The sequence below is a fragment of the Microchirus variegatus genome (genome assembly GCF_963457635.1).
Source record: "Microchirus variegatus genome assembly, chromosome: 6".
Taxonomy (NCBI): domain Eukaryota; kingdom Metazoa; phylum Chordata; class Actinopteri; order Pleuronectiformes; family Soleidae; genus Microchirus; species Microchirus variegatus.
The window spans coordinates 15,281,563-15,305,056 of record NC_139807.1 but is presented as its reverse complement, the minus strand read 5'-3'; the positions used below and the strand labels follow the sequence as shown (position 1 = coordinate 15,305,056).

Sequence of the window (23,494 nt, the reverse complement as noted above, 5' to 3'; positions counted from 1 at the left end):
TGTATACATTTATGGACCCCAGATCATTTTAAGGTGACGGGGCAGTGGAGCTGTGCTGCATTCACACTGTATGTTGTCTGGAAAGGTCAATGCAAGGTGACAGGTGTGACATTACCCAGACCACGGTCATTCCAAGTGAGACCACTACTGAATCTCTGCCCTCATGTGGCAGACATGCAGTGCATCACTGTCAAAGAAGAACAGCTTTGAGACATGATATTAAAACACATCATGTAATCAGTCAGGACACATTCTAACAGCTGGTTTTCAGGGGATAAGAAACGCTCAATAACACTCTCTAATGCATCCGACACGTGAAGGCAGGTTCGATGTTAATCTTTGTTTCCACCACTGAGGCGGTTAATTTCAGATGTCGTTTGTTGAAGTGACCTTTAACAAGTGATGCTTTTATAATCTTATTAAATATATTTTGGATTTGGCGTCCCTGAGTTTTGGTCACTAACACAAATAAAGATCAATCATATAAGAAAGAAAGTTTTCTTTCTTGATATTCCTCTGTGTTAGTCTAAACAAAACATTTTCCTTTTAACCACTTGATTTTACAAAACGTCATACCACGACTTCTCGAGTTCCACCTGTGGATATAAAACGAGGCTTGTGCCTCACGTCGTTTACTGAAATGAAAAATATCCCGTGCATAATCTGTCGGATTTTACAGAACTAACAACAGACAAGATCGGTAATGTCACAGAGAAAATCAAATTACTTCAGAATTTATTTGTATGCATTTCAATTTCAAAGTACCAGATCAACTTCAGCAGTTTACTATTTAATTATTATTTTATGTTTGTTAAATTAGATTCCAAATGGAAACTGTAATTGTGCATAGTGTGTATGCCAAAGTCGATTGGTCATATCTTTTCAAAAAGAATTTGCATACTGATTTGAATTCGAGCATCTTAGGAAGATGAGCGTTATATGTGATGAGCGTTTATAATTGAAATCTTATTCTAACCAACGACTACTTTGCATCAGTTGAACGTCAGGCTGAGCAATGCAGTCTAGCGCATAACAAGCTTGACCAAGTCGTTTAGAAGCGCACAGTGCTGCAGCCCGAAAATCCCAAGGTCCTGTGTAGGTGTGTGCTGTGAACAGATCATCAGCACATCACAGTTCATGTGCAGCCAAAGCCCACACAGTGCCCATCAGACGGGGATCAACTGCTAGATCTGGAAATCTATAACCCAACGCCTGGTGAGATTAGGAGGACGTTTGATTATTCAAACCACAAACAAAGCCAAATTATTCTACAAACTGTCATTGTTTAATAGGGTTTATAACATTATATGTTTCTGTAGGTCTGCGGGTTATGTATAAGTGGACATAAATTAAAATGCATAGAATGAAAAACACATTTTGGGTTCATGCAGGTAAAACAATGGACTGCCGTGAATATAGAAAATAAATTAAAATAGCTGTGCATAAAAACAACTTTGCTATCTTAATTGCTTTCCAAAGAAAATAATTTTGTTCACCTTTCCAATTAAAACATAACCAGCAGCCATATTAGATGTATTTTTAAAATGTGCCTGCAGATACTGTCGTCCACATCTCCATTTTAATGACCATTTTCGCTTCTAGATGCTAAAGAATCAACACAGCTAAACAAAAAGTCACAGCAGACTCAGACTACTGAGCTGTGCTTCTTTCTGCCAGCTGGAGATCCAACTCTAATGATTTACATTTTGTCATTTAGTATTGCCTCATATTACAGTGCCAAACGGATAATGTTTATTATATCTTTTCAATTTGGCTAACACTTGCACAGAATCCCTTTTACATGCCAGTCTCCTGACATTGTGTAACCCATCTGACATACACTTGGTGAAGTGTGAACCATTTCGCAAATGAGGGTTATTCTGGGAGAGTCATGTCTCATCTCTCTCTCCCCCCACACACACACAGCAACCGGCTGAGGGTTGTAAAAGCTGTTGTCCTTTAGTTATGAAAGAATATGAGGAGTAGCCACAGGAGAAAAAGAAAAGGAAAACCTCCTCCATTGGATCGAGTTCTCTTTTCTTCCCTCCACTGTTGTCTGTCTTCCTCTCTATCTCTCTCTGTCTCTGCATGTGCGCTGCCCCTCTGTCGTCCGCAGGGATACGACTGAAGCAGACCATCTGTTGATCCATTTGTCTCCTGCTTTGCTTCCCGTCCAACCACCTCTCCCCTATCGTTGATCGGGCCTGGAGTTTTCCTCTCCCCGCCCACTTTGTTGTTGCCAACAGGTGTGTGCTGGGGTGAGGAGGTTGTGCCCTCTATGGCCTCGGATGCACAGAGAAAGAAACAGTGGCATTGGCATCCTGTTTTGTACAAACATACTGTAAACAGCTAATGAGCCTGGAGCTTCAGTTTTCTTATTTGCCTATTTGTGTTGAAGTGTTGTTAATGGGTTGACCTTAGTAAAAAAAAAAAAAACACACACACACACACAAAAATTTGATCTCTCTTTTTTTTTGATTGCTGATATCAAAGCTATTCCCTTTCCCCCCTTAGGTCTTAAACACAGAGCTTATCATTATATGGAGGCATAGACCATGAAATAGATGTTACAAACAATGCTGAAGGACCATCACTGGAGGCTTGTGAACACTCACCAACACATTTATTGTTTGTGAATTGTTTGCCAATATTGCCACTAAAGAGAGAAGGGTCTTGGTTTTTTCCACGTGTTTCTCGTAGCTGTCACCGCGTATGCACACGCGTGTGGGTTTGATGGACAGCGAGTCCACTGCGGGGACTTCAGGGAGTGCTTGCCTTTGATCTTCTCATGCGACTCTCGATTACCCATCATTCAGCAGAGCTTAGGCCCTGGAGAGCAGCTGAGGAGAGGGTGGTGTGTTAACATGAGCTCTGATGTACCCACAAGAGGTTCACTGTCCAAACTCAGGCATCATATAGCAGATTACACAGACACGGAGGGAAAATGTGCCTGGATAGTGCCTGTTGTGAAGTTCCAGAAAGTATGCATCACCACAGGGTATGAGAGGGAGATGGTAACTCTGATAGGAAATATAATGAGGTGGCAGTCCATTTGAAGGTGTTTACAGCATCAAAGTGACTGTAAATTGTATTATGGTGTTTTTTTTTCCTCTCTATCCGTCTATGAATTTTTCATAGATTTGTAAGGTTTTAATCATGACTGCTCAATATATCTGGTGATAGGTGTACACCCAGGGAGACATGCTATTGATTTCCCATAACGTGCAGATGATATGTGGCCATGCACACTCCTCTGTTACCAACAGAACCGTGTCAGTGAATTAGTCATGATCTCACCGCTGCTGTCACCTGCCATGAGGGTTCAACACACTGAAATCAGGGTCAGTTGCAGGTGTGTATGGACAGATCATAGCTGTGTACATGTGCAAGGTCTTACTTCCCACTTGTCTATTTTGGTTTGAGTTGGTACCAAATAGGGATGGCACGGTACTACACCTCATTTTACACCTTTTAAACTGTGTTAACAACACACTTCGTGTCATTTTAAGCTATTTAAAATATATCATTCTCCAATTGTTATATTCTGTTTCCATAAAGAAGAAATAACCAGGTCACAACATGACTCTGCTGATTTTTATTGTGTTGGATTTTTTTTTTTATCTGTCTGATCCAGTGATTTTGACCAGTTTGACCTAGTTTTCCCTTCCTTTGTTAACTCTCGCTTTACTTTTTTTCTGTTTTGTAGGCTTCCTCAGTACTGGCGACCAGGCTGCTAAAGGGAACTACGGGCTCCTGGACCAGATCCAGGCTTTGAGGTGGATTAGTGAGAACATCGGCTTCTTCGGCGGAGACTCCAACCGCATCACTGTGTTTGGCTCTGGGATTGGAGCTTCCTGTGTCAGCCTGCTCACCCTCTCCCATCACTCTGAAGGTACAGTACAGCACAGCAGGGACGGGGGATGGGTGATACAGCTGTAGAACTCATGCCTGCTGGTGTGTAGGCAGCTTGATATTAGAAACGTGGCGATGCAGGCCACAAGTTATTAAGTAATGCATTCTGCTTTACTGTGCAGCCTAGTGAATGTGAAGAGGCAGGTGTTTGCATTTTAAATTACCGTGCTGTTCATTTCGGGTTGGGGAATTGGAATGACACGGCAGATTTAAAACCACACGTGGGACTTCGCCGGTTTGCTCGTATCATGTATGAGCGAAACAAACATGTAGGTTTGAATGTGTCTTTGTAAGCAAGATAAAGGAGGACGGAGTATACCACAGAGACTATCTAGTGGCAGACATATTCGGGGTGCATGACATACACACTCCCACCGCTCTCTTTGTATTCAGTGTTTTTTATCTGCTCGCTGCCTTAATGCTACTTCATGATGATTTACTGCCCACACTGGCCTTTATGTCTTTAGTACTAAATGCAGTGTGCGTGCTTAACCTGGACATGTGGTAAACATGCCTCATCCTCATGCCCCTCTAATGCATCATTCTATTAAAATGGAGCTTACGTGCAAGTTCTTGTCGGACGTGTATTTGCCCATGCGTTTGAACCTTTTCTCTGAGCTCCAGCTGCACCCTGCAGAGCCACATAAACCCCACGTTGTCCTCATTAACCTGCAATTATCATTCTCCCTATGTTTAAAAGATGGTTTCTTGAATATAAGGGACAGCAGCGCTGTGTGTCCACATCAGTCTACCTTGAAGTGTTGTTGGAAAGCAATGTTCACGTTTTTTGGGGGTTTTTTCACATCGTTTACGTTGTGCTAACGTTTTAAATGAGAAATCTTTACATTCAGTCACGTCGTCTGCCTGTGAACATTATGTTGTCAACAAGCCAGAGATGCTCTGATTTGGCCGTACATGGTTGAAGATTTGACACAGAGTATTTACTGTACATTATATGGAAGTGAACTACATTAAAGAAATCACTCTTGTGTTAGAGAGAGAGGGCTGGTCTTGGTCATGAAACTATTAAGTGGCACAGCTGCATGCACCCCACACGCTAACACTTACGTGTACAAACTCACAGTTCCTCTTGTCAACTGGCAGAGTAAAAATGCTGAAAGAGGTCATTTGAGCTGCTTTTCTTTGGGCTCCATCACAGTGCCAGGGATTTGTGATTTGTTTTGCGTTCTCCAATTTGCATTAAAGTGTTACTAATTGCCTTGATTTCCTCCGATGAATGATGACTGCTTTTCGATTGAATTTTTACCATAAATGCTTTTTATTCATACTCCATAATGCTACGCTCCATGTAGCATGTTATTATACTGCCAGTGAAACCATCTCCTCTGCCTTCCAGTAAATTGGATATTACTGGGTCTGTTTTTCTTTCTTTTTTTCCTGAATAAAAATGTATGCCCCACTGATGGGATAAAAAAAAAGAGCCGGTAAAACTTGAGGGATCATAGGAAATTGAAACGAGAAACCTTCTATCATGCCAGGATTCTTGCTGTGAATGTTACCAATGGCAATCAGATTTCACAGTTTCTCTCAGAGCACAGATTGTTGTAATTGTATAAAGTTTAGAACTGGAGTGGGCTGCAGGATGAGACCGGAAATCTGAGACTGGAAATATTATTTTGCACCTGCTTTCTCAGCCTCCGCTGTACCTTGCCCCTCCTCTCCTGTACCATAACTGTCAAACTGAAGCCTAGATGTTCTTGTTGCCAAGACAACAGAGTACACAAGAAAAGAATCAGTGTCTGCATCTGCAAAGCTGTGAAAATGAAAGTAAAAAATCTATAATCAAATGAATTACATAATGTGGGACGAGCACACCTGGTTTCAGTGGCCTCTAGTCATGGATTTGAGTAATTGTTTTCTAACTCTGTTAGCAGGCTGCTGCAGCTCAGGAAAAGCACCTTATATGAAGTTTTCTAGTTTACGTCAAAAACAAAATTGGCAACTCAAAATTGGCACCGCCCACACCTCCTGATGTAACTTTTTAGTCTTGCTAACAAATAGAAATAGGAACACACAGGCACTTAGAATGGCAGTGTCACACTGAATGATGCTATTGTTACATATTTTTATATGCATACGTGCATCTGCACACCCACTACACACACACATATGCCTGCACACAAATATTTTCCTTCACCTGCTGCTCAGATGCAGGAAAACAAGGCCCAGGTAAAAAAAAAAAAAAAAAAAAAAGGGGAAGTAAATCAGCAATGACACACTGTTCTGGAGCTCCCCAGTGTGTCGGTGTACTTAATGACAGTATTCCCACTCTTACTGTACACAGTCTGTCATCACTGTCTATAGTGCATAGACTTTCCCTCTAACAGAGACTTCTTTGGTGCCTGTTGGTGGCAGAACGACAACTTATTTCAGGTGCTCCATGCTCCTCCTGAAGCCTATTTAATAAGCTGGATCCTATATCATTCTAGCCCTCCAGCCTCTCTCTCTTTGATTGCCGGCTCCTCTGGACTGGCCTTAGTGGCACCTCCGTGTGGGCGTGCAGGGGCTTCAGTCATAGGGTGCATCCATCACTGAACCTACTCTTTCTGGTGTGTGCGGATGCTGGCTTGGATGCCCCCTCTTGAGGGTTGGATTTTTTAGACACTGGTCCCTGCCCTGCCTCCTTCGTCTTATCTCCCCCTCACTGCACCCATCTGTCTTCCTGCCTTCACACACAGTAAAAGCATGCAAGGGACACACGCTTTCTCTCTATGTGCCAGAGTGTCTCTACCCTTCTGCCTCTCTGGGTTTCAGCCCCCTAGTCTGCCGTGTGTGTTGTGTTGCCGTTAATAAGATGGCTGCCGTGTCTTCTATGTGGCAAGCAATCGAGCTGTACATCTGAGACTTCGGAGGGAGAATGGTCATTAAAAGCACAGTCTCTCAGCAGGAGTGTTTTTGACCGGCTTATTAAATATAGCTCAACAGTTGTGTTCCTGCAGAGGGAAATATCTGTCCCCCATCTTCCTTTTCTCCAGCTTCAAACAGAAAGCAGCTGAAGAATTTCAGAGGCAAGGACATTTGCAAGGCCCATGTATTATCTGTCTATCTCACGCGCATTAATCGAACATGCAGATTTAGCATTTTCCCTATCGCCTAATGATCATTATGATGGCTTCTGTGCATGTGAATGGAATACCAAGTGGCCAATGACTCAAATGTGTTTTTTTTATATATATATATATATAGATCTCTTAATGCTTGTGTAAGTCAGTATGTTTTTCACCCCATTCAACCTAAAGGAAAGAGGCCGTATCTACACAAAATGTGTCTGCTTTAGTGTGCGTTTCCCAGATGTCCATGTCTGCGCACGCAGCAGTGACTATCAACAAGGCACACGCGAGGGAAGGGCTAGTTCTAGAGGCGCTGAAGGTCATTTTGCTTCTTCCCCCCCCCACCCCTCTTCCTGTAAGCAATCAGGATAAAAGCTCCGCTTGGGAGGAAGTGCTCCCCATTTAATGGAACGTCTTGGACATTAAAGACAGCCAGTGTGGAGGAGCCTTCAAGCCAATGTCAGCTTTCATTTTTATTAAGACTTCTGGGTTATTGAGGACCATAAATGTGCATGTTAAATGCTTGGGTTTTATTACAGTGGTGCAACGAGCACCAAGGCTTTTTAATGCAAGACACCACAGAGCTAACACTGAAACCACATGAACCACAAGCATTAACAGGGCAGTGTGACAGGTACTGGGTTTATAAATTCATAGAATAACAGATTTTATAAGTGAAAACGCATCATTGGAAGTGAAGAAAGAGAGGAATATTTATCTAATTAAAGGCATGAGAGTTTTTTGGGGTTTTTTTTCTAATTAAATCTGAAATATTACCTTTATCAATGACTGTCCTTGGTGAATGTCTTGCTGTTGACTTTCCGAACAGTGAGCGTGGTTTAGCGATTGCACTGAGACACAAACTGCCACGTCCTTCATGATATAGTATCAGAGGATTCACAGATGATGTGTTTGTAAATCAAGTCCTTAAATCATCTCAAGGCAAAATGGCTGGCAAAGAAACACGTCACCCTAAATTTTACGCACACACATTTTATTGAATGCAGCTCTAATCTATGACTTTACTGTACATTATTCCCTAGAAATTTTGTTCTGCACTTATTAGAGAGATTACATATCTCAGTTGGCTTAAAATAACATTTTGGGATCTTTCCAGAGGAGCTGGTGGAAGTGGCCGGGGGGAGAGAAGTGTCTGGGCTTCTCTTCTGAGACCGCTGCCCCCACGACCCAGACCCGGATAAGTGGAAGACGATGAGATGAGTCTTATTAGAGGATTAGTGGGTTGAATAATAGAGGTAGCTCATAAAATGTTTGTCCAGTGGATGCATTTGCTGTTTATCAAATAATTGATCGCTGATAAATAATCCCTTCTAAAATTTTTTTCTGATGAGGAATCAAATCAGTATGTCACAATTAAATTATGATATTAAGTAGTAATGACAACAATCATTTTTAATATAATAATGAATTAATAATATGTGGATTTGCATTTCATAATAATGAATATATAGAAGCTTGTTCATTACACCACTTTACACCAGACAGGCTGGATTCAGATACCGCCGTGTGTGATGGAGCTCGTTCAGGAGGTAAAAGTCAAACAAAATTTAATGAGCCCATTGTTATTGTGTCTCCCCTCGAGTAAATCGCATTTAATTTGGTTTATGTATGTACAAATAGATCATTATTATGTGCATTGTTTCACACGAAGCCAAGTCACAGAACGCATAATTCCAGTGGGCAACATGTTTCATGCGTGGTGCACGTGTAATGCACGTGTCAAAACAATTAACCCACAGTCACGTCTGCTAAATTAACTGGAGAACTATTTGGGTCAATAAATCATTAAAGTAGTTTTCGAAGCAGACTTACTTTTAAGTGGACATCCTTCAAAAGGGTGATTACTGTAATGATTGTTTTGCAAATACTCATATGTAACATACATTACTTATAACATGCTATATCTGTCTCCCCCTGCTTCAGTTCACCTACAACAGAGTAATGTATAATCTATAGTCCAGGTCATCCAGTGATTCCTCTGCAAATGATTACTGTGTTGTTTGTGGCATGCATTTAACATGTGGATCGGCAAAGGAAGAAAATAAGACTGACAACAACATTTACTGGACCTCGAATCAATCTGCCTCTGTCAATCTTGCTGATACAGTGATCCCGGTGTGGGATTTTAAAGCCTGCGTTGCCATGAGCATCTAACCTCTGCTCTGACAATCACTTACCATGTGCATGCTGGCTACTGGTTGTCCTTTGAGGCAAAAGCACAAACTCTGTAGTAGTGCTACAGCTGGGAATTGTATGTGGTACAGTCTTGAAATATTGATACATAATCCAGAGCTAATACTAATACTACTCCACATTACCCTGTTCTTGAGAGCAGAGGCCAACAGCCATACGTAGATGAAGAGCGTGTGAGTGTTGCACTACATCACTGCTTTAGCTGTAATATTACATCTGGTTGTGACCTTTGAAAATAACACGTGTGGGTTTCCTCTCTGAAATTAGACCCAGGGGAGGTTTTCCTTGTCGAACAGCCTGCAGACCCCTTACTCCCTATGTCCCTCTGCTGAGCTCTCATCATACACATCTGAAGGTACAATCAATCCACGCTCAGCGTCAACTTCATTTTTGGCCGGACTCGGCATCCCGTAAGCAGCCGTCCATTGCCTCAAGTTTTAGCATTAAATAAAGGCACATTGCAAGTGCCAGAATGTGAATGGGAGTCACCAGGAAAGATAGCTACATAACCACGTCCTTTATTCATACGGGATTGTGGCTGCCATTGTTGTGCAAATACCTTGTGCTTGAGAAAAAACAGGGACAATTGTCGAAGTTGAATAGATCCAATTTCTGAAGTGTCAAAGGCATTCAGCAACTCGACACTGTAAAGGGTGTTTGGGGCAACAGAGTGCTTCTATCTTGAGGTTTGATTTGGCTGTTTGCTGAAAGGTGTCTGCGCATCTCAGGGTGTGAAAAAGACCTACGCGAGACGAGAGAATGGGGACGCGCCTTGTCGGGTGCAGTATTCTTACACCACGATTGACAAGAGCGATAATTAAACCGGGGGATGCCATCTCTGTGGTGAAAGAATGCTTGTATTTATTTACGCTGACTATTCAGGTTTGTTGTCTTCCATATACTGTGGCCATCATTGCATCAAAGCTGATGTGAACCCTATGAGGCATTTTCCCATCATTCTTTGAATGGTAGTGTGTTTGGCTCTGTATAGCAGAGAAGGAAAATAATATATAATTTTACAAAACAAAGACAGTGCATTACCTCGAAATAAAATCCTACTAATAATAATAATACTCTTTAAACTTGAAAATAATTGGAAATGCCCTATTTCTGGCAGCAAGTAGGTTTTATTATTTTCTCTCACTATTGAAAAGAGGAAAAAGTGTCAAGCAGAATAAAAAAAGAAAACATGCTCTATGGAGTAATTTGAGGTGGATGAGGTGTTATTAGGCTAAAGATGACTTCACTGAGGTCAAATAACTAGTTTGAGGTAGCACTCCAGAAAACAATATCCAGCTGGGCTGTCCATCAGAGCGAGGCAGCTTTACCTATCCCTAGCCAGACGAGAGCAGAGGAATGAAGAATTGACAAATGGCCCAAAAACAGTGGAGGCGGTTCATTGGACTGGTCCAGCCATCAGTCTGTCTGTGCTTGCAGCAGGTAGTTGAGCCTATAAAGCATAGACTTAAAGGTCTTAAAGAGCTGAGCAGCAGGTCAGAGAAAGAAGCAAGGGGGTAATTGAGTACTTTAGTAAATCCATGCCCCCATCAGCCAAGATATAATAGTGTATTGCATATACCATATATACCTAACCTTAACCCATATCTACTACTGTACCAATGAGCTGTGGCAGCTTGAGCGTCATGTGGCGCTCGCAGTCAATTTCAGCAATATTCTTCGAGACAATGCAACTGGACACATGTGGTGATGTATCGCTGAGATTGCTTTTGGAATCTAATCGAAGCTGATGAACAAGGTGACTACAGAATATGTCATCTGTTGATGACCTGCAGTCCCCTGTGAAGAAGCTGGAAAGTCATTTGTTCAGGTAGATGCCATCTATGAATCATTCCTGATAAATCACTGTCAAGGGCACACTTATGGACAGTGACAGTCAGCCGTGGTGGAAAGGGGAGCAGTGGCTGCAGCCTCCCGTCTGTGACCCTGCCTTGTTTGATCACGTTATAGGCTTTAGATCAATTAAACCAGTAGCTGCATCATATTGTTCCCAGACTGTCTTGTCGGCTTCCTCTCTTGATTGGTATAATGACTGGATATTCAGTCCGTCTGTCTGTCTTGTTTCCACCGCCTTAATCTCTGAGGCATTTTCTTCAGCTCCTTTTCCCTGTTCCTCATAGCAGTTTCTTTCTTTTTCCACTACACCGCCCTCCCCCATGTCTCTCTTTCGTCTTCTCACCATGTCTCCCTCTCTCTCTGTTTCACTCTTTCTCTCTCTGGCACCAGTGTAAAGCATCCATTATAGAGCGATGCATGGGTGTCTGTGTGAGTGGGAGAGAGGGACTTGGCACTCCTCCTGCCCCACCTGCAGAGGAAGCACTGACAGCTGAGCACTGGGGGCTCATCTCTCCACCTCCTCCTCCTCCTCTGCCCATCTCCACATCTCGACTGACCTTCCTCCTCCTCTCACACCTTCTCTATCGTTCACTTTCTCTCCCACCCTCCCTTTATTCTCTCTTGTTCCACACATATTGGCCCAATTTCTCTGCTACTGCTCACTAGTCTCCGTTATACACTGTTTTCACATTTCATTATTTCCATGTGTCCTTTCCTTTGCAGTCTGCTGTCCCTTTTTTGTTTTTTCTTCTGCTGCACAATTGTGTTTGTTGTATTCCCTTTTCCTGAGCTACGACCGAACAAGTGTCTGTACACAAGTGTTTATTTGCTCAATCTTGAATGGTACGATGTTAAGTAGGTTGCTGTTTCAGTGTTTGTCTGCCAGAGGAACAACCACAGTATAATTAGCTGAACTTTAACCTTCAGTAATGACCATGAGCACACTGTGTTTGCATGTTGGTGAATGACAGATCACCTCTGCAGCTACAGTGAGACCAGTCCTTCAGTGTGCGTACACCTGATTATGCCCGCTGAGAGGAAGTTGCCCAATTCCTCTGCATGAATTACAGACATATACAGCGGAGCTGCTATGAAGCCACGGCTTGCTTGATAGCAGCGTCACATTTCTCATCAATTCCATGGGTTCGCATTATATGTGATTTATTTACATCTGCAGTTGGATGGGAACATTACCAGGTGTTTCAGCCTGTTACGGGCGCTGATTTCGAAAACTCCTAAGTTATTTCTGAAATGGGAAATATAGTATGACCGTGTGCTCGTTTAATTCTGGCAAAACCACTTTATCTGCACAGGGGAGAAAAAAAATGTGCTTTTACTACATCATAATAGACATCCAGAAATATATCATTCTGTTTACATACAGCCTGCTTGCCACAGCCTCTGCTTGTAGACAGAATGATTTGGAAGGAAATTTGTTTTGTTTTTCTTCAGTATGTGATAAAAAAGTGTTGGATTGGAAAAACATCAGTTGAATTATTGTACTGTTGGACTACAATAGTGTGATTTGCTGGGCGAGAGCAACAATGTGATGCAGAGAATGGTTTTCACGTATGACATTCCTATCATTATCACTGACATAATGCGCGGCAGAATTTTAGATTTAAAAGTCTACATGTGTGCTTTGTCGGCTGGCATTCCAATTATATAAAGTGCTATATGTAGGGAATGTATTATATGAAGACATAACATTTCTTGTTAAAATGAAACACTGGCTTCACTGATAACAATGATCTGTCGCGCCACAAACTGCCACCCACTCAATAAATGCTTCTTGTGTAACCGTTTGAACACATCCCAGCAAATTCAGTAGAGCTGCTAGCTGCATACATCGTAAAGCTACCAAACCTAAAAGCCACACTACCCCTCTCATAAATGTCATGACCGGAGTAGAAGACAACCCAGGGTCTACAGTGGAGATGTGTTAAACTATAGGGGACGTATAGAGGAAGTAAAACTGGGATTTTCAGTGGATTATTTACATGATATGATGTGTCTGTAACTGTCACTTTTGTGGAAATTAACCAAATTGGTTTATTGTGGCCAGATGATGGGGCAGTTATGTGTGTGTATGTGTTTGTGCAATTTACACAGTGCAATGGCGGGTATAAGACTCTTATTACCATATTCCGGAAAATCTGGCAGCCGTGCTTATGCAATGATTTGAATTGGGGTTGCGATAATTTTAAAAGCTAAAGGTCACTGTTTTACATATTGTTCACATATAACCTTTACATTTTAAAGTGAATGCATGTTTTAGGTTAGAATAATTGTATAGGGTAAGGTTAAGCTCAGGGTAAGATAATAGGCAAGTAGTATATCACTATAGAAATGAAAATCACGTAAATGTGTGTGCGTGTGTGCCTGTTGTCGCCTACCTCACAAGACAGTCAATTCCGGGCAGTGCGAATGCATTAGCCTTAGCGATGAAATTTGCATAGTCTGAGCACAAGTGAAATCCCCATTGAGAGGAACTTCAGCAAACATGCTGACAAGCACTATCCTCCATGGTAAAGGGCTAACATTGTGCAGCCTGACAAAAAGACTAAATCTTTAGCTCTTGGGCCTGCAAGGCTGTAATAGATTTTTAGCTTAGAGAGCTAACATAACCTATAGATCCTTTTCTGTGTAAAAGAGAGTGACTCACAAAATCGAAAAAAAAGCAACTGTTGGAGAACAATATTACCAAAGTGCTTTTAAACTAATTCAAAACCAAATCTTTTTTCCCATGGGTCGTGAACTTTACATCAAGCTTCAGTATTCATTTTGGATCATATCAGGACAGAGAGGCTACCTGCTGCTGCTGCTGACAACAACATTTAAAATAAATATCTGCATGGTTAATTGAGTCTCGGTGTCTGTATGCCCATGACAAACTAGCAGGCACAAATCATCCTCTAATTACATGTACAGTCGAGTCAGTCATTTGCATCTTTCTACAAACCAGCAAAGTGACGTGGAAGTGTTGAATTTTAAACATTATTAGTGTTGGAGATTTGTGCACTGGTGTTCCTAGTCAGATAGATAATTCGAAAATAATTTGTCTTCCAAGAAATGCCCCAGATAGACTCAGCTTGTATAACATTATCAATATTACAAGATTAGTCCACAGTGGCTGGCCTTGGAGATACAATTCAACACTCCGTGAAGGCGCTTAACTGAAAAAAACCCTCCTGGGGCACCTTAAAGCCCTCATGTGTGGAATTTGAAAAGTTTACCATGGCGACTGCAGAATCAAAACTTGACACATTGATGACATATTCACTCGGTTTGTAGGAATATTGGGCTTTTTATGATCTGAACGACAATTTTAATAAGTAAATGGGACATGTTGTGATGATATTCAAAGAAAGAAATATATTCTTTCTTCCCTCAGCATGTAGAGGGCCTTGAATTAAGAACTTTGCATGTATGATACAATAAGATGGAAACCTGTAGAAGTGTTTTGAAAATGAAAATTATTTTAATTATTATTGAAAAAAAAAGAAAGATTTTTCTCCCTGAACAGCTGGAAGGCTTTTATTGTGAAGCAGCTGTAGAAAGAACTGCCGGTGTGTTTGCTGAGGAACAAGAGCAATGTACAGTAGGATTTAAAAACCAAACTCCCAGTGCGACACCCACGTTATCTATGAGCTAACAAATGCAGATAAAAGCAAACACTAAAGGGAAGGTTCTTTCCCGAGCAGTTCATTATGAACACTTCACTCTTCACCACAGAGACAAATGTAGCTGTGTGAAGAAGCGCTATTTTCACACCTAAGCACACCTGGCTAATTGCTGCAAAACATATATATTTAAGCATAGACGCTGAGCATCTCGACGCTTGAACTGCAATGCAGTTTATTTAGAACAGAAGGCAGCCTCGAAAGGGGCGATACATGCATCACGTGAAGGTGACCTGATATTTTACAGTCAAAACTTTGATCGACTCAACATTTAACCAGATCAAATATTGCTTCTTACCCGGCAAACATAACACAATCACGATTTTAGATAACGAGAAATAGGCATCACTCCTGACACATTGCTTCCTGTTAAAGTAAAAAGCTGTTTGGAGAGCATGCACCCTCCACACTATTTCAGATGTTGACAAAGCCATATGGCATGTCTCTAATCTTGATCGATGCCACCACCGCTGTGAACACTACTCAAACCGCAGAGCATAATGAAATGTAGCGACGCCACATTTCACAAAAATCATCACAGTGATTTGTTTATTATTCATTACGAAAGGCACCGGAGCTTCTGCCATTTTGCAGCTGGAAAAACAATGCAAAGGAGTGTTTACTTTCCAAACACAGAGCGGCACAGAAAGCTCATAAATATGTCTTCACTGGCGCAATGTGCTATTCTTAGGGTTCCCCTCAGAGCCACTATCTAATTGGAGCCTTGTTTGTCCTATCGGTAAAGCTATCCTCTGCACAGACTTTTTTTATGAGGCTTCTGAGTGACTGAGATTTCCTGTCTCGGTTTCTGTGGCTTTTTTCCACCATATCCCGGGACTCCTGTTCATCGGTGAGGGCTTCATTAGCCGGCAATGGGAGGTGGCAGCAGAGAGAGAACAGCTGTTTAGCTAACCACTTGCATTGTTAGCCAACCTTCTCCGTATGCCTAACTGCCTAAATCCGTCCCCTAGCTGCTAATAGAAAGCTCATTAGGAGAGGGGAGGGAAACAGGATGGGAAACAGCGCCTCTGTGCTACAGTACCACCAGCCTCAGCATCTCCTTCTCTCCCTCTGGTCTCTATTAAGGAGTACTATGGAATAAACCTTCCCTCTGTGGATCAAATACCAATCCAGCTCATGCTGTCCTTTGACCTCCTGGGAAAGAAAACGGCGGTGTATATGTACCTGAGTTCCCCTCGGAGACGGCATCTGAAATACCAAAATATGCTCCTTGCTTGAGATACAAAATCGCAGAGGAAAGTCATAGTTTGGATTTTTTTTCTTTTTTTTTTTATCTCAAGCAGTATGGTGTTACATTATTCAAACACTGTTGATTGTACCACTGTAATTTGTCAGGAACCCCAAAACGATGAAGCTGGCGAGCAGGACGGAGACTAACAACATGGCACGTTGAATATCTGATGGCGTTCATGGGAACAGCTACAGATCAGTGCCAAAAACACAGCATCCTTGTCAATGCCAAAAACCCATTTCTGGCCTATGTGTGATTAAAATTCAGACAGGAAAGCACGTTTCCATGGAAGTACTTCATTGAATTAACAAAAGACCAGTTGCAAACATTCCACACGCAGAGACACAGGCAAACAAAGTGTGCGACGACACGGGGAGAGATTGACAGAAATCAATGTGCGCTAGGACTGATATGCTCCGAGCTATTTACAGTAAATGACAGCGACCGTAGGCTCTGCTGTCATGTGCAAATGTATCAGGGAAACGTGTACACGGAATACAAAGTCGTCTCACCTGTGATAACACGTTGTCAAATATGAGATAACCACAATGAATGGAGACAAAAGGTTGTTGGTGAAAGAATATTTAAAGATATCTGGGTAAAAAAAAAGTAGCAATTACACATCTTAAATCTTTAATCTTTCCAATTAAAAGTGGGGGATGTGTAACTGTCAGCAGTGTAATCTTGCACCTCACTAAGCACAAGCAGTTTTTCTTAAATTTGCATCCGCATGGTTACATAACTGAATTTGTCATTAATGAACTAGAATGCACATATTTATGTTACAGTTCTAAATAGTTTCTAAATCATGTCTGGCTTTATTAGTAAAAGACAGTATGTCTAAATTGTTATTAATATAATTATACATTTGCATTGTATTGTAATGTGTTCTGTCCATTCTTATTTCCCCCATTTATATCAAATTTAAGTCCGCTCAATTGCAGCGTTTTAATAAAGCGCTGCAAACGTGTAAGAGCGTAATGGTTTGACAAAACAATCTTGATTCAAGGTTCCTAAACTGATGTGTTCATTCCCTGGGCTCTAAAGAGTTCTCATTACTCCCTTAATGGAGACCCTGCAATTTGGCCGCTCTTCGTAAAGACAAGAATGAGGTTTGATACTTATAGCACCAAATAGCACCTTTAATTCAGCGTTGCGTTTTGCACCCGGTATTCATCAGGATATTACTGCAATAAGCAATCACACTCAGCGGCTTTATCCAGATTTGTCCTCCTACATCAGTGTGAGACACAGAGCTTGTGATAAAGACTTTGAATGTTTGATGATATTTATGTTTCATAGAATACATTAATTTAATCTGCTTATTTGTTTGAAAAAAGAAAGAAAAAATAAGGTAATTCAACTTTGTTTTAATATAAAATAAATTTGCTAGTTCCAATGTGTTGTGAGCGTAATCACATAGTGCAATACATTTTCATTAGGACAGAAATAAAATGTAAAAAGGAGAAAATATAGACCCTTCACTAGGCTTTTTCTCAGTAGACATTTAAATTACAGGTTTATACTAATAACATTTACAATGGCTCTGTTCTTAATGTCACAGTGAGCCATGACACGTGGCAGTGACCCAGCGTGCAATACCAGGACTCTGAAAGTGACGCAGCTAAATGGAATCATTCATTTCATTATTTGCACATAATCCTTTCTGTGCCATGTCAAAATATCTTATTTGAAAAAAAAAAAAAAAAGATTACAAAAAACTTCGTATAAACCCATTTTCTTCATTTGCCTTAAATGCCTTGTTGTTAGGGATGGCAGACACACAGCATGGACCCAAATGCACAAGATAAGACGCGTAGTTTAAGCGTTTTAATGCTGAAAATTGCGTCAAAAAACAAGGCATGAATGACAAGAACGAAAACTGTAACCGAACTAAACTAGAACTTAAATCTTCTTGACGACAACAACGCATGAGCAGGAACAAAAGCGTGCCGTCGAACAAAAGGAGGGAGACCCCTATATAGAGGAAGAGGGAACCAAGGCCAGGTGCAGGTAATCAGGAATCACACCAGGTGCAAACATTTAGGGGATCAGAAAAGACAGACGGAGTGCAGACCAACAGGAAAGGGAACCCTCGCCAAAATAAAACAGGAAGTGACAGAAAACGTGACTCAACCCACATAAAAGGCAGACGAACATAACTTAACAAACTCGACAACGCGTGACACTTGTTCAAGTACAAGGAGAATGTAAATAATGTAAATAATATATATATATATTTATATTAGGGCTGTCAAAATTAACGCGTTAACGCAGGATTATTAATTTGTGGAATTAACGCGTTAATTTTTTTTAACGCATTAACGCACTTTCTCACTTTCATCGCGCTACGGGGTAGACGTGCAGTTTATGAACAGGCAAGGCGATGGGCAACTGCTTGGGGCCCCGAGTCGATAGGGGGGCTCCCGACACTCGGAGCCTAAATGCATCAGTGACCAGCTGCATCCCCGTCCCCCTTAAACAACAAGGGTTGATTTGCAATGACATCTCAGTAGGAAAACCTCCCTAAAGGGGCCCCACGTCTCCTCACGTTAACCTGTGTGAAACTGAAGGAAAATGAAGAGGAGTTATCAATCAGGAAGTTAGAAGAGGAAGAAAAAAAGAGGATGAAGAAAAAAGAAAGAAAGACACACAGTTGTAAGTGGCGCTGCTGGCGCAGATAATGATATAATCATAACATTAACAGTCACTGTCTAACTAACGGGGACACAGACAGCAGCTAACATTAGCGTCAGAATGCTAGCTGACACTAACGCTAACTAGTAGAAGCAGTGCTTCTCCTGCTGTGGGTTTAGTTCCCCCAAGAAAACTATTTAACTTCTATACTTTATATTTTGTTTATAATGTGAGTTATTTACAGTGCAATGTGTAGTTTTTTTTTTAAAGTTATTTACAGCATTTTATTTTTTCTATTTATTTATATTGTCTTATAATGTGGGTTTTTTACAATGTAATGTTTATTTTTTTATTAAGTTTGTATAGGTTTTTACAAGTTATTTACAGTATTTTATTGTTCTTTACATTTATATTTTCACATACTTTATTTATCTCTCCGTTCCTACAACAATATAAAGAGAAAATTAGAATTTTTTTGGCATATTTACGAATGGTAATTAATCGTAATTAATCGTGATTAATCCACAGCTACCCTGTGATTAATCTGGTTAAAATGTTAATCTTTTGACAGCCCTAATATATATATATACATATATATTTGACCTTTATACTCCAAGCTGAGTTTTTGGTAACAGACACCTGTTTTTCATTTCTTCATGTGGTGACAGAGGCTGACAACTACATGCGATTCAGCCTATAGTGTTGAGAACAGGCTTACTTGATGTCACTCTGAATGTGTGCTGGGAAAAGAAATGTCTTGTGGGTGAGATATGTGTCAAGTGTTGTGACATTAGTTGCTGCTGAATATGTGTAAGCTTGACATTGAGAGAGTGAAGCATATGCCAGCATGCAGCCTAACTGATCGACAAGCACGCTCAGTGGCTGGCTTCACTCATGCCGGTATGCGCATATAAGTCAAATCCACAACCTTATTGCAAAAAGATGTATGGACATGCACACTCATGGGATCGACTGTCATTAAAGGTTGGCCTGCTCAAACAACCCCCATCTCGCAGTCTCAGCTCACCACATCTCAGCTTCACACGTGCACATACACACAAATATAAACACAGAGGCCTAGTGTACATGTAAGTCCACATACTCTCCCAATCCTTGGGTTTTCATGTGGCTACATCTGTATGTCTGCCAGTGGCAAGAGACACAAGGAAATATCGGCACAGATATGAGAGTGGACGGATTGCATCGTAGCATGAATCCAAAGAGAAAAACATGACACGGAGAGAGAGAGAAACAGAGAGCCGAAACTGTGCATTCTGTCACATGACTGTAATATTATTTCTTTGCGTTGGTATTTTCCTTCCTCCACTGCCTACAGCCTGGTTTAAATGTAGAACACTGATAATCTTAAGTGTGGCTGCTGAGGCGATAAAGGCAACTATTGAATGCCTTATTACCCTCAGTGAGGCAGTAACACAATCTTTACAAGCTGCACAAAAACTTCACTAGGATGCAGGCATGTGTGCACGCACAGGACACGTGCAACATAAACAGAATTCACACTCTCACACATACATACACTTATACATACATATGCACAGACTCACAAATGAATAAGCTGCCAGGGCAGAAATGTGCTGTTCCTATACCATAGATCAAGCTCACACCTCTCTACCCTTGTGCTCAGACCTCAGCCTGTCACTCCAAGTTTTACTTCCTGCACCAGCACTCCACTGAAATCAGCCAACACAATTTGGGGTATTGAGTTGGTGAAGAAACTGTCCACCGCTATCCATTTGGCCTTTTCAAAGCTTGACAGGAAGGAGCAGAGGTAAAAATACACCACATTCTGTCCTGACAAAAGTTTAAAACTGGCTCCAATGCTGCTGGGGAACAGGAATGTATACAGTCCTTGTCATGAGGCCGGCCAGGCTGAAATGAGATTGACACGGTGCCAGGCATTGAGATGTTTTCTATCACTTTTTTTTTTTGCATCTGAAATTCAATATGATGCATTGTTGTTACAAATGGAGACTGCGCAATAAATATTAATTACTTGTCCGCTACAGTTTGTGACACTATCAATCTGTTATCAGCTGGCTACACCAATGACTGAAATTAGCTGTCAGTTCTCAATATCAGCCAAGTCATCTCCTTGCTTTATTGCCATCATTACAATATTCACTCCTTCGTGCTCAGTGTCGTCATGAGGTTGGACAGTAACCAAGGCGTTGGCAAAAGATCAATGTCGTGTCGTGTTTGTCGGCACAAATTGAGTAAATATCAAAGTAAATGTGAGTGTTGATATCAAACACCTTACGAAGAACAAAAAGTGTGTTGTGGACTTGGCAGTGCAGCCGTATCATGATCTTCTGAGGTTCATGTATATTTGATATGTCCTGCCAGATGTGGCCTTGGATTTGTGGATGTGTATCAGCAAGCAATCTCTCTCACTGAGCTCACAGAAATTAGATTTTATCTCGGGCCCCAAATCTAATACACAGGCTTATATTTACTCACAGTTGCAGAGCATCATAAGCCAATATGACCCTATAGACGGGTGGCAGAGCTGCGCAAAATGCACTTAAATGAAAATGCTTTGAGCAAACTGTTCCGAGAGGTAGACCGGCTCAGAAAACAGTTGAATATAAGCCTGTGAACGTTTCCCCACAAACAAACAACCACACATTCTCAACAATAAAACTGCGGAATGCCTTTTTAAGAAAAATAAAATAACAGCTATCTTTTGTTTTTCCTCATTATTTAAAGTTGAAAAAGAAATCAAATTGTTATTGAATACATCTGACGAAATCTACATCAGGAAGAAAATAGTTAAATTTCACTGATGGAAGTGAAGTACCTTTCATACCAATACAGAAACATCTGATTTGATTCAGCCAAAATCTCACTCTCTGATATCATTTCAGAGTCTTTGTACTGTGCTCAAAAACAGCACATATTGGAGACGAAATGGTTGCATGAGTCACCCTGCGCATTGAGATACTCGTCTTCTCCGCAATGAATGCAAAGTCACAGCTAGCATGCCCGAGTGCTGTTTTCCTATGCAGAGATTCTTTGCCTGCATTGAATACTCTCCTGGGACAAAAGCACCCACTGAGGAATTTTAAGTATTTTTCTTTACCCCCTTATCCTCCCATGACTCCCCTCTTTTCCCCCTCCCTTCTCTGACTCTGACACAATGAGAATAGATGTCAGCAGCTTAGCTCATCCATATGTCTGTCTATTTGAATTCCTAAGATATATTTTCTAGTTTGTAGCGCAGATAAATGTGCAGTCAGCATGCTTTTGTTTAGAGGAAGCACAAGTGAAGAATCTCAGATTAATGAACTCTTTGCTCGCCACATTTTTAATCTCCATAACCGAAGTCAACGTCTCAGCAACTCGGCGTGTTTCCTAATCAAAATAAAAACTTTAGAATGGATTGATTCAGATTAGTTTTGCAGCAGATCGATGCTCGGTCGCCGGATGCTGAGTTTGGATCGGCAGCGTAAATAGCTCTTAATTGTTGGGATTTCCAGTTGACTTGAGAATACGTTTAGCTGCTGCTGTTGCTGCTGCTGCCAATGAAAGTTGTCCAGGCCTTTTGTAAGGCAGGACATGTCATAACACAATTGTCTCACTGTCCACTTACAGTAAGTGGCCATAGTGGGTAAAGAGTGTGCCACTGTAATTGACTCAATTGGAGTTTACTGTATGAAACATGAGACAGGGACAGCAGACATAGTGCTCTCCAGGGATGGGTTTTTTTGCAACACTGCTGCTGCTGCTGCTATCGCTCCAATGTGCATCTTTCATCACACACATACAAACAAAGGTTCACTCATACCATATTTCCACAAAACTTTTAAACCCATGTTTGTATGGGTTTTTGACCAGTGAGAATCTGCTTACTTAGCATTCACTCTCAGGTCAGACGACTCCACAATGCACATGGGTTTTGTGATGTTTTTATAAACACCGGTGGAAACGCAAGACCCCAATGAACATGCAGATTTCTTCACCCACCCCACTTTACACTGCTTTAGACAATGTGATAAGGCCCTGAAATGCCACTCCTCTTGAAGGAATAAGAGTTTGTAGCCATACAGTACATGAACTGAACTCTTGTCCCCCTGTACCTTTCCCTCCCCCACCACTGCCACAATGATAAGATGTTTACAGATGTGCAATAACTGCTAATGCACTTTTTAAACATGCTTATAAATGACACTTCCATTTCGTCTTATTAATAATATAGATTGATTTATTTGTACATGCAAATGTCACAAATAGGGCAACAGGCGGAGTACAACCTGGACAGCTCGCCAGGCCATCACAGGGCCACACACATAGAGACATACAACCATTCACTCACACTCTCACACAGTTTGCGAAATACACATTAATAATCAGGCGGGTCCCCATCACTACCCCAGGTGCCACCCTGCAGTATTGGCTATCTTCCCTGTCAGATGTGGGCTTGTGTTGGCCTTTTCCACATCGCCATTTGGAAAGCAAATAATTAAAACATTAAAAAATACACAATTAGAAATAAAATAATTGACATTTTGTCTGGTTAAAAAGGATAAGAAAGTATGCAAAGCGTATATTGTATGTAGATCATATATGTAAAACTGAAATTACAAAAATCTTTAGAAAAAACCATGCTTTCCAATAACACTGTAACATGTTTAGACCCGCCTAAAATTTTGCATTTGAGGCTTTCAGGGGGTCTTGAAGGTTAATCAGGGGGGTCTAACCCCCCCAGACCCCCCTGTATTTTGCACAATGCTCTCACACCTATGGTCAATTTACAGTGACCAATTCACCTAATCCCCAAATCTGCTGTGGGACTACTGTGGGAGGAACCCAGGGAACCCCCGGGTCTTCTTGCTGCAAAGGCGAGAGCGCGA

At 41.2% G+C, this 23,494-nt stretch overlaps 1 protein-coding gene across 9 annotated transcripts in view; it reads left to right on the top strand.

The window, feature by feature from the left end:
* The window catches only part of nlgn3a (neuroligin 3a), a gene marked incomplete at both ends in the record, with an annotated part of 95,550 nt that overhangs the window by 50,133 nt on the left and 21,923 nt on the right, over window positions 1–23,494 (top strand). For 6 of the 9 annotated variants that reach the window (XM_083891143.1, XM_083891142.1, XM_083891146.1 and 3 more), the window contains one exon: window positions 3,707–3,892. In XM_083891143.1, coding sequence (XP_083747269.1) covers window positions 3,707–3,892 — 186 coding nt within the window. Of the gene's footprint in view, window positions 1–3,706; window positions 3,898–23,494 lie in introns of all 9 variants that reach the window. The other 3 variants (XM_083891149.1, XM_083891147.1, XM_083891148.1) reach the window with 1 other exon arrangement.